Source organism: Girardinichthys multiradiatus, chromosome X (genome assembly GCF_021462225.1).
Source record: "Girardinichthys multiradiatus isolate DD_20200921_A chromosome X, DD_fGirMul_XY1, whole genome shotgun sequence".
Taxonomy (NCBI): Eukaryota; Metazoa; Chordata; class Actinopteri; order Cyprinodontiformes; family Goodeidae; genus Girardinichthys; species Girardinichthys multiradiatus.
The window spans coordinates 11,702,192-11,720,101 of NC_061817.1; the positions used below are offsets into that span (position 1 = coordinate 11,702,192).

General features: G+C 39.4%; 1 protein-coding gene across 1 annotated transcript; it reads left to right on the plus strand.

Annotated features, from left to right (window-relative positions):
* Nucleotides 1-38: 38 nt before the first annotated feature.
* On the plus strand, nt 39-14,082 carry LOC124863542 (mucolipin-1-like). The gene is made up of 13 exons (XM_047357960.1): nt 39-389; nt 2,784-3,043; nt 3,153-3,314; nt 4,179-4,335; nt 4,837-4,918; nt 6,355-6,451; nt 7,964-8,063; nt 8,162-8,268; nt 8,543-8,692; nt 9,092-9,193; nt 9,291-9,413; nt 10,824-11,030; nt 11,205-14,082. Exons 1-13 carry the CDS (start codon nt 347-349, stop codon nt 11,337-11,339), a joined length of 1,725 nt encoding a protein of 574 aa, XP_047213916.1. The 5' UTR covers nt 39-346; the 3' UTR covers nt 11,340-14,082.
* Nucleotides 14,083-17,910: the final 3,828 nt, after the last annotated feature.

A 17,910-nucleotide genomic window follows, 5' to 3' on the forward strand; every position in this document is an offset into this window, starting at 1 on the left:
ACCTCTAGGACTGAGGTCAGGGCTTTGTGGTGGCCACCATAAAACACTGTCTGTCCCTTTGTTACTAATCTGGTGATAGGCCCCTCCCAAACCGGGTATGACATGAAATAAGGAACGTGTAATTATACAGCTGTCTGTACCCGACGTCTTCGCCCAGCTCCTGCTTTCAGTGACGTAGCTGCGGTCACGTGGTTATCCGGAAGCTGCGCTGCGTTTACCTTCGCTTACACTGCGCCACCGAGCATCCTCCGTCTGCGACGAAATCAGACACAATCTGAGGAGATGAATCCGTCCTGTTGCCCATCTCTCTGCTGGTAATGACCCCTCCGTGACCTCAGTCATCGTCATGGCGTCCTCAGGTTACACCTTCATCCCGGACAGCGCCACAGGTCTGTCCTGCTTCTTCCTCTCAGCCTCACGATTCATTTTCTGTTGATTGACTGTAGCAAAACCATTCCACCTTTGCTCGGCAGAGTGTTTTGTTTGTGTCTTAGCTTGATTTATGCTGGGTGAATGAAAGCTTAAAGGGACATTCTGCAGATTTTATTACAGTAGGAGAGGTATTGCTCAGTCATAACCTGATGTTAGCTTCTAAATCTGCAACCACAACAAAAAACACCTCTAATTTAGCTTCAAAAATACAATTTATTTCATTATTTAATATGGCAATGTCTGTGGCTTATTACTGACCATCTAATTGAGAGACGTGTGGCCCTGTAATTGTTGGATCATGGATGTACGCCATAGATTCTGCTGCTGTGGCTGTGGTCATGTGTAATTACATAGTCCTTCCAGTAATTACACAGGTCTCTCTGCCATTGTGGATTTCATTTATTCAGATATTTATTTTTGTCATTTTTGTGTGTGGATTATGCAAATAAATTACAGCAGAGGTAGTCAACTGTACAGGTGTGTTAGAGTCAACATGTCGTTATGTCATAGTCGTTCATCCGTACCATCAGAAAGTATTTACACCGCTTCACTGTTTCAAAATTGTAGTGATAGATTTTTTTTCTCAAAGCTTATAATTGTCTTAAGTAAATAACTCTGAATAGCTTATATTCTAAAGAAAACTATAATATTTTTTAATGTGTAGAAAAATTAAATTAACCTTTAATTATAATAGGTATATAAGTATTTCCAGCCATGGCACAAAAAACGTGTTGAAGCACATTTGGCTGCAATCAAGTCTTCACGGATATGTCTCTACAGGCTCCACACCTGTTTTGGAGTATTTTCCATCATTCTTACCTGCTGATTCTCTCAGCCTCAGTAAGATTGGATAGGTAACAGTGATGACCTATTTCAGAGATGTTCAGTTGGATTTAAGTCCAGCGTCTGGCTGGGACACTCTAAGACATTCGCAGACAGGTCTTGAAGCCACTCCTTTGTTATCTTGGCTGTATTCTTTGAGTTCTTCTCAGATTATTATGATTTCCAGAGCACATTGCAGCAGGGTTTTAAAGTAATCTCTCTGTATTTAGCTATCATCCCCTTGCCCTCTAAGCGGATTAGTTGCCCAATTCCTGCTGCATAAAACCATTCCCACAATATGACACTCCCACCACCATGCTTCACAGTTGGACTGATTTCAGCCAGATTATGGCCAGTGCCTGTTTTTCTCCAGAAATGATGCTTCAGGCTAAAATGTTTGATTTTGTTCTATTAATCAGACTAAAGAATGTGTTTTTTCTGGTCTGACAACCTCTCAGTGCTTTTTACTAGGGAGAGGCTTCCGTCCGGCCATGCTATGTGTCTAATTGATTGGCTACATTACTAATGGTTGACCTTCTGGATGGTTTTCCTTTCTCCACTAGAAAATGCTCCACCTTATTGATTTTCTGGCTCATGGGGACATCCCTGAACCAGACCCTTCTTCTATGATTACTCAGTTTGGCCAGGATGTCTGATATGCACTGTCAACAATGAGACTTTTTATAAACAAGAGGGTTTCATTCCAAATCCTTTCCAGTCAGCTGAATTTACCTGCTTCCTGCAGCAATAAGCTGCCAAAGTTCTCAATGGCCTCATAGTCTAAAACATCTGCAGTGTTAAGATACAGTTTCAGTCACGGTTTTACAAACTGTCATCATTGGCTTTAATTCCTATATTGATTTTGGACTTTTAGTGATTTCTATGAGTGGAAATCACATTGGTTTAAGATATTTAAGAATAACCTAGGAACTGCACAGGTTTGAGCCTGTAATCAACAGAAACACCAGAGTCTTGGTCCACAGTGAAGAGAGTTTTAATCAGCATGGACTGAGAACCTGCTGACCACGAAAGAGGCTCATGCTCCAAAATCAACACATTAAAGCTCAACTGAAACTTGCAGCTGGCCACATCGACAAGCAATGTTTAGAGAAGTCAATGTGAAGGTTTTAAAACCCAAGAACACCGTAGGAACTCTGAAGCATGGTGGTGGCAGCATCATGCTGAGGGTATCTGTCACTGACTCAGTGTAATACCTCAAAATTCATCAACTGTGTATTTAAACTTCTCACAGAAACTGTTTGATCCGCAAACACTCCAGATAGCTATAGACTGTTCTTTCCCCCAAAAGTATTGTTTTTTTTTACACAGATATGTTTTGATAATTTATTCATAGACTTCATTACAATTCATCTATAGCTATCATACAGGAACAGAACTGCTGAGATACTAGTTTCATGACTGGTGAGATGAATGGTTCACTTTCTTGTGTTCAGAAATAAAAATTGTTGCTCACAACAGGAGGGTAGGAGACCCTGTACTGATCTACTGTCCTCCTTTGATCTTCTTAGAAAAGCATAAACTGCTGTCCTCCATGTCCAGCTATGGGTCTCAAGATGTGCTTGGATGCGGGAGCCACCATCCCACTGGTCTGGTGGGCTCTGAGTTTCACCGACAGCTCCTGGATAAAGATGAGGAGGAAGAAGAGGAGGCCCTGAGGCGAAAACTCAAGTACTTCTTCATGAGTCCTTGTGACAAGTATCACGCGAAGAGGCGCAAGCCTTTCAAACTGGGCCTGCAGCTGCTCAAAATCATCATTGTGACCGTGCAGGTAGATACAATTATGATCCACAGAAGTACTGTGTGACATTCAGCAGTCACAGCCTCTTGGTTGCACCATGTCGTCGCTGAGTAATTTTCTGTTCGGGTCTGCCTTCCAGTTGGTGCTGTTTGGGCTGAGCAACCAGATGGTCGTGACATTCAAGGAGGAAAACACAGCGGCATTCAAGCACCTCTTCCTGAAGGGTTACCAGGACAACCATCCCCAAGCTGTCCACACGCAGTTGGAGCTGTACAACCACATCAGTTTTGTCATAGATCAGGTAGACTAATGGTTGCCAGTGGCTGAGTCTGAAATATACAGTGCCTTTCAAAAGTATTGGTACCTCATTACAAGTTCACACTTCAATGTATTCCATTGGGATTTTAGAGGATAAACCAACACAAAGTTGTGCTTAATTCGGGAGTGGATGGAATCGGATACATGGTTCTCAAAAAGAAAAATCTGAAAAGTGTGGCATCCATTTCTGGTCACCACCCGGAATCTTCATGGAACAACCGTTTCCTGCATTTACAGGAAACTTTCTTTTGGTTTATGGATCTACCAGCAATCTAGAGACTATTCTTTTGCGCAAAATAGCTCCAGCACATTGAGATTGACGGAAAGCATCTGTGAACAACAGCTTGCACCCAACTCCCTATGAGTTTTAGGTCTGGGCTTTGACTAGGCCATTCTAACACATGAATGGGCTGTGTGAATTATAATAGGTACATACCTTTTCTTAGCCATGGTGAGATGAGCTTCACTCATCTTCCCATTAACGTAGACCAACCTTCCTGTCCCTGCAGAAAAAAAGCATTCCCACAGCATCATGCTTCCACTACCATGTTTTACAATGTGGTTGTTTTCTGCCACATATTGCATTTTGCATGTAGACCAAAAAGTACAATTTTGCAGTTATGCCCTGAGATGTTCAAATCTAGAGGTTATTGTTTCATAACCTAAACCTGCTTTAAACTGCTCTTCAACTTTATCCCTGACCTGTCTGCTGCTGTTTATCCACAAATGTTATCTGACAAACCTAAATACATTTGCGAGGCACTACAAGCTATTTAAAAACTGAATCACCAGCTGGACATCAGATCCCGGAGTTTAATTATCACACCTTTCCTCTTTTCTTTTGAAGTACATGACTCTACCTCAGATCTCTCTGGGTCGGTATGCATATGTAAAGGGCGTTGGTGTAAATGGAAGTGCTCTCTCCCTCTGCCAGAGGTACTATAAGACAGGCACTATCGACCCCGTCAACGACACATTTGACATTGACCCACATGTTGTCACAGGTAGGAGTCGTTGTTTCTTCTGTAGACATTTTACTTATGACGTTTTTTCTCTGTATTTAACAGCAGAACCAGCAGCTTCTTCCTTTAAATCACTGTTTTCATGGCCCTGGTGGAAATAATTTTTTGTCACATGATGCTCTGCAACTGTGCCCTACTTATAAAAGACTTATGTGCTGTGAGTGGAAACACATGGACAAGTTTATTTTCCATTTATTTGCTGCCACAAACCAGGTATCTGCTTGGGAATTGTGTTATTTGTACACATCTGCTGATTCTGCAGTTATCATTAAACTAATAACAGATAGTGATTAAAATAGTACTGCAAATTTAAAGATAGAAGTCCTGCTCCAAGTTTGCGATTCCACATTTAAAAGCCATAGAGGAAGTGCAGAAAATTCATGTTGGCTTCATGTGATGTGTAAAAAGATGATCATTTTTACAGAACTTCCTCATATGGATTATTCAGTTCCTCCATGGCTATTTTCTGATGTCGTTTTCCAGATTGCATTGGGCTCGATCCAACGTCTGACAGTTCTGCACCAAGCAACGGCAACTTCAAGAATTTCACTCTCCAGTTTCACAAGTTAGATGTTGCTTTATCTATTTAATACAAATATTTGTATATAATTTACCTCGCACACACACATGCACACACAGATTTATTGGTTTTGCTTTTTTGTCACTCTTTAATGTTTCAAATCATCAAACTAATTTTAATATCAAAGATGAACTGGGTAAATACACAATACTGTTTCTGAATGATAATTTCATGTTTTAATGGGAAAAAAACAGGATCTTAACCCACCTGTGAAAAAAATACTGTCCCCTAAACCCAATGACTGGCCTTTCATGACACAATGTGGATATTTTGACCTACTCTTTCTTTGCAGAATATTTTTTATTCGAACACATTGGAGGATTTTCGAGCATGAAGATCAGATCAGGCTACAGTATCTTAATCTGATTCAAGTCCAGATATTGATGAGGTCACTCCAAACCACCATTTTTATTTTGAGCCATTCAGTGGTGGAATTGCTGGTGTTTTGGATCACAGTCCTGCTGCATAACCCAAGTGCTCTTGAGCTTAAGATAAGGAATTGATGCTCGGACATTTTTCTTCAGGATTTTCTGCTTGGGAACAGAATTCATGGTTCCATCAATGACAGCAAGTCGTCCGGGTCCTAAAGCAGTTAAGCGGCCCCAGACCATCACACTGTTACCACCAGGTTCGACTGTCAGCAGGATTGTCCTTTACTGGAATGCTGCGTTAGTTTTATGCCAAATGTAAAACTCACAGAATATGGCTGGGACACTCTCACAGAATATTTTCTCTTTTTTGTTCTTCTTGGTCAGAACAGTTTTTGCCTTGGAAGTTTCCCATGGATGTCTATTCTGCCTGTTGAATCATAACCACTGACCCTCGCTGTGGCAAGCTAGGCCTGCAGTTCTTTAGAAGTTGTTTGCCATTCTTTTGTGACATCCTGGATTGTCCTTGATGCGTTCTCAGAGTCGGCCACTCCTGTGAAGGTTCATTGCTGTTCCATGTTTTCTCCATTTGTGGATGATTGTTGTCTCCATGGTTCTCTGTAGTCTCAAAACCTTAGAAATGGCTTCTCCAGACAAATAGATGACAGTGACTTTGTTTCTCATCTGTTCTTGAATTTATCTAGGTCGGGGTGTAATGTTTTGTTTTTTGGGATCATTTAGCCTACTTCATGTTGTCAGACAGGTTCTATTTAAGTGATTTCTTGACTCTGCAAGTCAGACAGTAATCGGGCTTGGGTTTGGCTGGTAAAATAAATTTTCAAACAAATATGGTTAATCACTGTTAATTCACGAAACATGACAGATGATAACTTTTTGACACGGAGGCAAGGTTGGTATAATTTGCATTTTTTCGTTAGTAAACGAACCATTTTAAAGCGGCCTTTTAATTGACTATTAAAATTACTTTAAAACAAAAGAAATCTGTGAGGGGGCAAACACTTCTGCTAAGCACTGTACTTGTTTCCTCTGCAGGTTGATCAATGTAACAGTTGATTTCCAGCTGAAGGCCATCAATATTCAGACAATAATCAACAATGAAATCCCCGACTGCTACACCTTCGTCATCACGGTGAGATTCTTTTTCAATGATTTCTATTTAAAAACAACCTTAAAGTCTTCCATTGAAATTATTAATTATGCAAGATGTCTTTCTTTATATAGTTTTACTCTTTGTTTATTTATTTGGAGCTTATGCAGAAGGCTTTTTAAAAAATGTTAAAACCATTGCAGAAAAATCTTCTCAAAAGCAGCTGAAGAGAGAAAGGAGTTTGTAAGTTGATGAACGTCTTAGCATTTACCATCTTCCTAACTGCATGAAGGGTGATTGATTTTGCCACATTGGCTCTGATGCATGACATCAGTCAAGGTCTTGCAGGTGCATTAATTTACATAACTTGCTGTCCTGCAGCAGCTCTGGGGAAAGTAAAGTGACCCTGCATTGGAGCAGAATTTTGCATTCATTCTGCTGTAGACCTTTCTGGCATTTTGTGGCCACTGTTCTGATTCTATGCAACACCAGAAGGTGAGCCCCTCAGCTAAGAAACGAATAAAGCCACGTTATTCACACCCCTCAAGACTGCCGGTGGGCTGCAGCTGTGCTAATGGCTGAGAAACAACCTAACCTTACAGGAAAACTGTCAATTTCTTGAGTGGCACCTGCTCAGAAAACAAAGATAGTTAAACAGAAGAAGACTGATGACAAAAAGCATGCTGTGTCACGGCAGGCTCCACTGTGGAGGGAGGGCTGTAGCACAACAGAGAGCAATGGGGAGGGACCTCTAGGGGTGTGCTTGTTAACACTTTCGGGCTAAGTCCACCGTTTTCTCAAAAATCCTTACTGCAGCTTTAACTCTGCAAGGTGAATCTGGTCGTTCATTCCTTCATATACACTACTTACAAAAAGTTAGAGATGTTTGGCTTTGTGACCTTCTCTATACTTTTTAATGCATGTGGCCAACGTCTTCTGTACATTTTGCACAACTTGCTGTTCTCTAACAAGGAGCTTCATGGCAAAATTCACAAAAGATGTTTGATCCATGAATCGACCAATATATTTCCTGGTTCAGTCAGAATTAGTATTTAAATAGTCCTCCTCATCATGCTGTTTACATTTTGATTTCACAAGACCAAGATGACACCTAACAGTTTATCAACAGTAACTCGCCATTGCAAGGCTTTAAACTGGATGTTCTCAGACAGAAGTGGCCACTGAGCTTAGAGTTTCACAGAGTGTCATCAGCATATTGCTACAGAAATACAGAGACTGGAAGAGTCGCAGAAAATGCATAAGAGTGGACGTCTTTTGGCCGCATTCCAAACTGATGACTGCTTTATTGTGCCCTGCAGAAATGGAACTGTCTATTTATTCAGTTAAGAAATTATCAGGTTTAACAACATCACAGGTGGCACAATTGGGGGCATCAATGCTTTCAATACAGTACGACCCTCTTTTGTCACTAGAACAAAACTTAGTCTTCTCCTTTAAAACTTTACAAAGCTGGATCTCCACCATACCTAACAGGGGGTATCAGACGCTTTTCCACATATTTTTTCTTTTTCTCATCTGGTTCTGTGCTCTCAGATCGTCTTCAACAACAAAGCTCACAGCGGCAAAGTTAAGATCTTCCTACAGAACCAGGCATCCATAAAAGAATGTAAAGACCCTAACGTGTCCGGACACGGTGAGTCAGAGTAGGATTGGTTCAAACTCATCTGTCAGTTTTTTTTTTATAATAAAAAAATCGCTTTAATTCTACTCATTTCTGTCCTCCTCCATCAGCGGAGAGCTACGTAAGAGAGTTCTTCGATGTGGTGGTGGCAATTGTCTGCCTGCTGTCGCTGGTGCTCTGTGGCCGCTCCATCCTCAAAGGAATCCTCCTTCAACATGTAGGAAAAAAGAACCGACACTTCTGTACTTTTCTTTATCTTGATGTCTGACAATTTTATCTCAGTACAGGGAAATTAAAGCAGATAGGTGCATCTTTACAGTTCAGATGTAGATCTTTGGAAATGCCTGTAAATGGGATGTAGTCGATGTAAATAGATAGTTGTCATTGTTATGTCTTGATGACAAGCGCAAACAAAATTATGATCCATTAATAATACTGTTGTCCACTTGTGTTATATCTTGATCCTGACCATGTTCCCTCTCCTCTCCCAGGAATATGTGCAGTTTTTCAAACACAAACTGGAACACACTGTTAGCTGGGGGGACAGAATGGAATTCATCAATGGCTGGTACATCCTGCTCATCATCAGTGACATGTTTACCATCGTCGGCAGCTTCATCAAAATTGGAATAGAGTCCAAGGTAGCTTCAGTGCACTGTCTCAGTGGACTCAGGGTTCCTACGCATTCTGGAAACATTTTGAATTTGATGAAGCATTTTGATCTGGAAAATATGAAAAGAGAAAATGGAGTAAGAAATATATATAAATAGTTGTATTTCCAGATCTTATTCCCTATTCTTTTCTCTAAAGGTTGTATTCATTCATCCATCCATCCATCCTTATTTATACCAGTGAATGGAAATCTGGAAATTTGAGTTGGGAGTAGTATGGAATTTTGACTTGGAAATTGTTTAGAAATCCTGAACACTACGTTCAGCTCTACACGTGTTGTAAAAATGTCACCTTTTGCTAAAGTAGAAAACATTCTATACTGAATAATATTGTAATTTATGTTTTAATTGTGACCTCTTGTGATGCAGACTTTGTCCTCCTATGATATTTGCGGGATCCTACTGGGAACATCCACTCTGCTGGTGTGGGTGGGAGTCATCCGCTACTTTAGTTTCTTTCAGAAATACAATGTAATTGGAAGTTTTGTTCTGCAAGAATATTTTCTCACATCTTTTCTGTGTTTTAGATGTTCATGAAGTTGGCTTCTCTCTTCCCATTTTGCTTCAGATCTTGATTGTGACTCTAAGAGCTGCTTTTCCTAATGTTATCCGCTTCTGCAGCTGTGTAGCTGTTATTTATTTGGGATACTGTTTCTGTGGATGGATTGTCCTGGGACCTTACCATACTAAGGTACAGAACTCACACTCTGCAGTGCTTTTAACCAGGAGACTAGCAGTTAATGTCAGTACAATTCAGTTATCATAAAAGGTCTCAATGCATATAATTTTGTGTTCATGCAGAATTATTATTAGAAGATAATTGATAATAAATATTAATTACTTATTGTATAGTGTTTTGCTTGGAGTTTCATTTGATCGTTTTGTATTCTGTTCTAAAGATACCCTTACAAATGCTAGAGCAACAACAAAAAATCCCCTAAATAATAGGTTACTACACTAAGGAACGTATATTATCATTTTTACTGCTTTGTCTGTTCTGTCTGTGCTTGTAGCTCACAATAGTTCAATTTATTTCTATGTCCTCACTCAAGAAAACAACAAGAGTGGAAGACAGGCTAGAGTTCTGCTGAAAGTTGCCGTGAAGTGATGATGTTATGTAACACTTAGCTTGCGATTCAATTCCTAACAATAGCCATCTAAGATGAAAGAGCTGAAAAGTCTTTAGATACAATATGACATAATAACATTTTTATGCTAATTAGTCTAGTGAGAAAGTTGACATCAAAAAGAAATCTTGTCTGAAAGGCAGTAGTTTGGAGACCTAACAGACCGACACCCAAAGTAGGCATTTAAAAGCTAACAGGGACATGCCCAGTTGACCTCTAATTTGCCAGCACCCCATTTTTAGCTGTACAACTGTGTCTCTATATACTTTATTATTAGCCAGCTGTGCAGAGGTTTTATAAAGTATAGCAACAGTGCATGAAGGCAGCTCAATATCTTGCTATAACACACACAATCAGTTCATGTTCTACTTCTGAGAGTTGAATTGCACTATAGTAACGCAACTGTCAAAACGTGATTCCGAAAACACCATCTGTCTCAGCACTCAAACTACATAAGTCTGTGAAGTAATAGTTTTCTCACAGCAACATGTCGTTTGCCCTAAAAAAATTACTTCAAGCCAATGCTACACATTGTGGTTGGAAGGGAAGTTGAAAAACTGTTCACTTAGACTGCGGCTGCAGTCAAATACTCTCTCCTTCATGTAGCTCTGAGAAAAACGTCAGAGTGGGTTTCCATGCGACAAAAAGGTTTAGGGAGACCGGGTAATAACTACGTAATATTATGTCAGCAGAGTTGAGTTAAACAACATGTTCTGATTTGAGAAACTTTAGGCTCACAAACAACAGCTGTCAAACAATCAAGGATTTGACTGCTGACTCCCCTAGAACTATCCGCCATCACTGTGGAATGAACTGTGTTGTGTCCTCATCCTTCAACCCTGACTGTTTCTAACATGTCATCATTTATGTATGGTAGTAACGTTTTGTTTTAGAGTTTATGTTTCATACTTTCATGTTTGCGGGCTGTAAAATGAGATGAAAGTTGATCTTTAACATGGATTGTATGTCTACAGTTTCGCTCCCTGTCCACGGTGTCAGAGTGTCTGTTTTCTCTCATCAATGGGGACGACATGTTTGTGACATTTGCTGAGATGGAGCAAAGCAGCACACTGGTGTGGATATTCAGCCAGGTCTACCTTTACACCTTCATCTCCCTGTTCATCTACATGGTGCTGTCCCTCTTCATCGCTCTCATCACTGGAGCCTACGACGCCATCATGGTATACTCTTTGCCTTTGCTTAGCTCTGACCCATACTTCTGACTCAGTATTTGCAAATATAATTTTGGTTTGACTATTTTTTTTGTTTTCTACCAGATAAATTCAAGGGGTGGATTTTGATTTTCTATGCCAAAATTGTATTTTACCATATTCAGACTTGTTTTCTTCCCATAGGCCCAAACAAGGGAACAAGTTCCCCAGACAGACCTGCACACATTCATCGCACAGTGCACAGACACGCCCAGTTCTGGCAAATTCCGTGGGCCTGAGGGGTCGTCATGCTCCTTCCTCTGCTGCTGTGAATGGTAAGAAAGTGGACAAAAAAGGGAGTGAGCAGCAGGTGCATCAAAAAGCAAAAGACTTTTACATTTTTAGGCCGTTATCTTCAAAGACCACATTTCCACTCCACTGACAACTGCACTCCTTTCTCCACACGCTCAGCAGGGACGTTAAAGGCTGGCAGAGTGAACCGGCCGACCTTGGACTGCTTTTGTCCTCCAGTGCCCGCATTTGAGTTTGCATTGAATTTGTTCTGGAACAGCAGATTGCTCTGCATAGTCTTAAGTCCAATTACCTGCCTCTGCTTTTGTACTGTATGAATAATTTATTGCCTCTCGCTCAAATTTTTAGGGCTTAGATGACCAGTCCTGTAATGCCAGTAAACAAAAATTCATTACATTAGAGTGAAAATAGTCTTCATCAAATAGAACTGGTTCAACCTTTTGCTTAAGTGATCTCCTATGGAAAGGTTTTATTATATATTATTTTTTAGTTCTCTACTAGGCTAGATAAATTTGGGCCTCTAGAATTTTTAAACAAACATTATTATGCTACAAGATTAAGTCAGACAAAAAAAAACTTGCCATTATTTTGTTGCTTGAAATCCTTAGCTTCTAGTTCATTTCTTGTTTAGAAGTGTTCTTCTACCCCAGTTTATTTAGCTCCCGATCCTCTTTGTTCACATCCAGAGGGGCTAGATGACAGCTGCGTGTAGAAAAACAAGCCATGGAGGAAACTTTTTTAATCACCTGTGTGTATGAAGTCTTTTTCCATCGAAGACCCAGGTGATTGTCCCTAAATTTATGGCAAGATAGACTGTTTTTATTTCATACTTCTATATGATAAGCTATGACACTTTTAATTGTAATTCAGGAAAATGCATATAATTTGAAGTCTATTCATGCCAATTATTTACCGAAGGAACTGACTTGTTTTGATTTGATCAGGCATCAAAATCTGTCATATTTCATAGGAGTCAAGTTTCCTTAATGAGCATAAGAGGCTAAATAAATTGAAACAGGCTGTAATTCAACATTTTTAACATTTTATTTTCAAAATAAATAAAAATACTTAACTACAGATATGTAATGGCTTAAATTAATAGATAAATTTGGTTTGTTTACTGGTGAGAAATTAAAAGAAGAGAGACCAAAAGCATGAGAAATGAAACACGGTTGGGCATTGGCAATGGGGAGGATTAACCCGGAGTACAGCACCATGGACAATAACACCATAGACCCGTATTAATGTGTATGGGTAACACACTCATAGGAATTCTGGTCTGTTACACCAGATTGTTGTGAATTAGTTAAGCTAGGCTATACTTTGTATCAGGCAAATAGTTGTGCTTATATGTTTTCTAATTTGAAATGTATTATTTTACAATATTGGTAAATAAACTGAATCACCAAGACACTTAATATCAAAACTGAACGATTTTAATATTTACTGACAAGAGTTTTTATTTTAAGCTAATTTGCCTTCTCACAGCATCAACCTCGAAAAACAATAGCTAGCAAGTAGCATGTGTTAGCTCAGTGAAATTTTGGATTAAACTGAGATTTTATTCTCTTATTTTGCACATTTTGTGATATTTTGTTAAAATAAAGAGGCCTAGATCAGGTTACTGTCTTTACTCAATTTTGGCCAAATCTCTATTTTCGCCAAGTGTTTTATCACTAGTTATTTTATTTTTATGACTAAGAACACCTCAACCAACTCACACTCTTCTGTGACACTTTAAAAAAACATAATCTGTAGAACCCTACATAAATGAAATTTTATTCCAGCAATTTTTTTTGTTTGGCAGTAGGCATTTTTGGGCTTTTCAGTTTTTATGAATTAGTGTTTAGATTTACAAAAGGGAATTTTCTTTTCTTTAATGTTAACTGCCTTAAGGCCCATACATCACAACACTGAACTAGACTTGATCTTTTTTATTCTGTGACAAACAATTTCATTTAAACTAGTTTGCTATCTCAAAGCATTAGCCTAAGCTAACATTATCTAGCATTTACAATGTGTTAGCACCTTGAAATTTTGGAATTGTTTGTGGAATTATTCTCCATTTTGCACATTTTTTTATTGCTTTCTTTAAGAAAGTTTCCTGTCTTAAATCGGTTTTGGTCAAATCTGTATTTTAACCATGTTGGGGTTTAATGACGGCAGCTTTGATTATTCTGTCCTTTATGTTTTGTGTTAAACCTGTGAAAGTGTGATAGCTAGGTATATTATCTGTATATGAGTAATATAACCTTTACCGACTTACACTCTTTTGTTGCCCCTAAAAGGACATGATTTATGGAAACTTCTGAAACTGTAGTGTCATTCCAGCATTTTTTCCTTTTTTTCTGGCATTTGTAGTTTTCACTGCTTTTGAGTACTTTAATTTATATGCATTGAAAACATTTACAATGACAAAAGGAGATTTATTTTCTTTCATCTTAATCGGTAGTTTATTTATTTGCATGGAAATGTGAAGCTTTACTTAATTTGACATTGGTGAATCAGTAGTGCGCAGCAGAGAAAAGCATTATAAATGCAATTTATCAGTTATAGGAAGGCTCCTTGATATTGCTAGTTATTGATGGCGGCCACTGCTCACTGCGTTTGTTTGCATGCACTTCTACCTTTTTTCATTTTTACCTCAATTTAAGAAGAAACAATAGCTAAACGAGAAGCGTCAAGTACCTTTTAACTCACTTTTCTCTACAGATGCTGTCTTAATTATGAGCACACATTTCAGTTAAATAAACTGGAAAGACATACTGTGCACTGGTGTTGTTTGCATTTTATTTACCATTTCAATGACAATTCCACATTGGGGTGACCGCAATGGTGGTAGGAGTTCGTCCTGTAACCAGTGGGTTGCCGGTTCAAGCCTCTGCTATAGCCGTCTCAGTTGTTGTGTCCTTGGGCACACCTACCTTGCCTACTGATGGTGGTCAGAGGGCTCGGTGGCGCAGATTGTATGGCAGCTTCACTTCAGTCAGTCTGCCCCAGGACAGCTGTGGCTACAAAGTAGTCCACCACTGTCAGTATGTGAATGTGTGTATGAATGGGTGTGATGACTGAATGTAGTGTAAAGCGCTTTGGGGTCTCTGGGAAACTATACAAGTACAAGCCATTTACTATTTACATATTTTTAGAAGACATTATTATAGAGCTTTTGACTTATTAGGTGAGTTTCAGATGTTAAAATTTAAAGGCATTGTTCTCACAGTGGTTAGAACAACTTGGACAGCCAATGGTGGTACTCTGTTTAGAAAACAACAACTTACAAGGTTAAATACGACACAATTTAACTGTAATGTAGAGTTAACAGGCCCAAGCAATCATACAAGTGAGTGGTATCCACAACCCAATTGAACCTTGTTAGAATTTGGAAAACAGGTGGGATTTGCCAGTTGTACTCCGTGATTACGCTAGCAACTATTAGCAATACAAGCTAAAAACGTTGTATGTGTCTGCATTCCAACAATGTCCAAAACAAAAAATATGTTAAGGAAAAAATTCATTTAAAGAAATAGGAGCTAAAAGCTGCAGAAGAGTGATCACATGTATGTTTTGCTGATTTGTGCATCACTGAATAACACAGTGGGCATATACGCCAGAAGTAGTGATAGCTAAGTCGTCCCCCCCCCCCCCCCCCCCCCCCACCTTTATAATGAATCATTGAGGCAAAGATTTAAAGGACAATTTGTTCAGTGAGGATGAGGAAGTCAGAAGAGCAGTAGCTAGGAGACCAAATAAACCCAGTCTGTTTTTCCAGTCTGCCTGTAACTCAAATCAGTGGCTGATGACTGCTTGTGACAAAAACTGTAATTTGTACCACTAAAATTCTGGTCGGATTCAGATAAATGACTCAATTTCTGCTCCACTTCTGAACAACATATGTACACAGGCACCAGCACACTCCTATCAAGGACATATGTCACCAGAATCTATATTTATATTAGCGAGTCACCAGGGATTGTACAAGCTTTACTTTTCTCCACATAATCAGTCTTTCTTTAAGCTTTCTCAGGCCATTATTACCCCCTGCATTTCAACTGCATTACCAGAGCAAAAGCAAAATACCATAATAGAAATTTCCCTCAGAAAAAAGGAAGTGTAAGTGATGTAGTACTTTTTAACACAACTGGGACTTTTGCATGGAGTTTTGCGATGGGATAGAGCTAAGAATTTTAAATTGGTTTGATTTTGGTTGATTTTTTTTTTTTTCAATATTAGATTAGTCATTTGTGAATAAAGGAGTAACTTATTCATTCAAAGTAATAGTTTAGGATTTAGGTTCTGAGAAATAAATTATTTTAATATCCGTAAAACTTTCTTTGACTTTGAAGTGTTTTTAATTCAGTTTTACAGTGTAAATGCTTTGAAATAATCCCTGTTTATAGCTAGAACACTTGGTTTTAATCCTGACAACAAATTCAGCAGCTGGCAAGGCTTTGGTTTAAACAGCTGTGGTGGGAGTTGGTGCTCAGCATCAACATCCTTGTTTCAATCCTAAAAGTGATGTAAAAGCTCAGGGAAAAACTTTCCAGGCCTTATAGTTAAAACCAGCATAAGCATGCTATATCATCTTCCATTGATGGAAGCGCTTAAATCAAAAGGCCGTTCCCGTTTCAGAAATGTGCATTTTAAAATTACTTGTCTGCTTTGAAAAACATTATTCATTAACGTATCAACCTTCCAATATTTACAGGTTTTTTTGCCTCTTAAATATGATAATGTATGCTCTTCATATTAGTAAAATATTAAGAAGGTTTCCCTTAGTACATCCCCAGCTATTGCATTTGACGCCTGTCCTGTGTAAACCCATGAACTTTACGGGTACCGGTTTTTGGTTTTCCCTTCTCATGTGCCTTGTACTTGTTAATACCAGCAGCCACCACTAGAGGTGGGAAGCGTGCTCCTATTCCTGCCTAGCAAACCAAACGCAGGAAATCAAACTGAAAGGCAATAAAGCAATGACAGGAAGGGAAAAAACAAAGGCACTACTCATTGGACGTAGAGTAAAAGATTAGCCACATTAAATATATATAATGTAGAGCAAAAGGGCTCGACCTTCAATCTACCGTGTAAATGGAAGTGCAGTTCAGCTGCTTCAGCAAAATAACGAAGAAAATGCACCACATATTGTTCAATTGGAACAAATATCAAGGCAGATATGTGCACAGTCACTCCCTAATGTGTTGGAGTGGTATCGCTGTCCAATAAGCCCAGCATCTGTGTGCATTATTTACTAGGAGATGGTACTGGAGCTGATGGAACAGCACTTAAAGTGACAGGTACTAGCTGACCTGCCCTAGATGTCATCAGGTTTCAAAGCTGATTGACAGCATCATTAGCAAACATGCCTGAACCACCAAAGGCTAAAAATCATTTTTTAGCAGTAAAAAATATTAGGTGAACATCAGATTTGACCCACATGCTGCAGAAGAGCATGCCTGAGGCATGATTAAAGTCCATGAATTAGGTCTTGGTTGGGTTCTTTAACACCCACAGGTTGCTTGTCAGTGAGCGTGGAAGCATCCTGCATGCTAATGATATGCGGTGTTGGCTCGTGGTGTTCTTCAAGGAGTCCATTCTGTGTGCAGAGAGCAGCAGCTGCACCAGCGCGTCCTATCCTGCACCAGCCTGGTATTCGTGCACACAAACCCCATTTCTAATACAGTGTTCAAGTTACTGGAGTGTGAATGGCTGCATGTGCAGATGATGTGATAATGATCCAGAGTCTCTCATGAGCTGGGTGTGTCTCTCAGAGATTCAGACCTGTGTGCAATGTGACTCTTCCTGCTGGCATACATGAAACACAAGGAGAACATGCCTGTATTTGTATCTTCTGAGGGTTAAATAACTAACGTGTTGTGCAACAGTCTCTGATTCCAAACTGGAGGCCAGGTTTTTAAGGGTTGACTGAGCACCAGGCCCCTTTTTGTGCTCTGACTGACCCAGCTGGACTCCAGAGCAGTGCGGAAAAAAACAATGAGATAAATAACACGGGAACTGCACGCCGGGGTACAGTACCCTGCCCCTTCCTGTCTCCGCTGCCGCTAACCACTGCCTGTACGGAAAAAAAAAAAAGAAAAAAACTACCACCTTCCTCTCTTTGTTGCACCCGGATGACCGTGCCAATATGTCCATCAGTCTCAAGTGAACAGGCACAGAATGCTCCAACTCACACCTTCTTCCTTCTCAGCCGCCATACCTTTTACACACACCTGCACGCACACACAAAGAAGGTTATTCAGACACAGCTCCAGTATGTGGATGTCTCTTTAACCTCTAACCAACTGTTTAGCTACTTATATTTAGTGCCTTGCCAAAGTATTTATACCCCTTTAACTTTAGCATTTTGTGTCAGGCAACAACCAGAGCCGGCCCAAAGCCTAACCAAACTAAGGGTGCCCAAACCATCAGGGGCCTTCAATAAATGCTTAAAATTTAACACAAACATTGGATCAAAAATGTTTATATTTGTTTGTTGAGAATGAGAATACTGTTAAATTTGATTTGATGGTTTCAGTATAGCTAAATTGAAAGATTTTACATTGTTTAAAATAATAAGTAATTTGCAAGTTTACTATAATTATAA

Coding starts and splice junctions, on each gene's coding strand:
- LOC124863542 (XM_047357960.1), top strand. CDS start 347: ATGGCGTCCTCAGGTTACACCTTCATCCCGGACAGCGCCACAG. Junction 390..2,783: donor CATCCCGGACAGCGCCACAG/GTCTGTCCTGCT, acceptor TGATCTTCTTAG/AAAAGCATAAACTGCTGTCC. Junction 8,693..9,091: donor AAATTGGAATAGAGTCCAAG/GTAGCTTCAGTG, acceptor CTTGTGATGCAG/ACTTTGTCCTCCTATGATAT.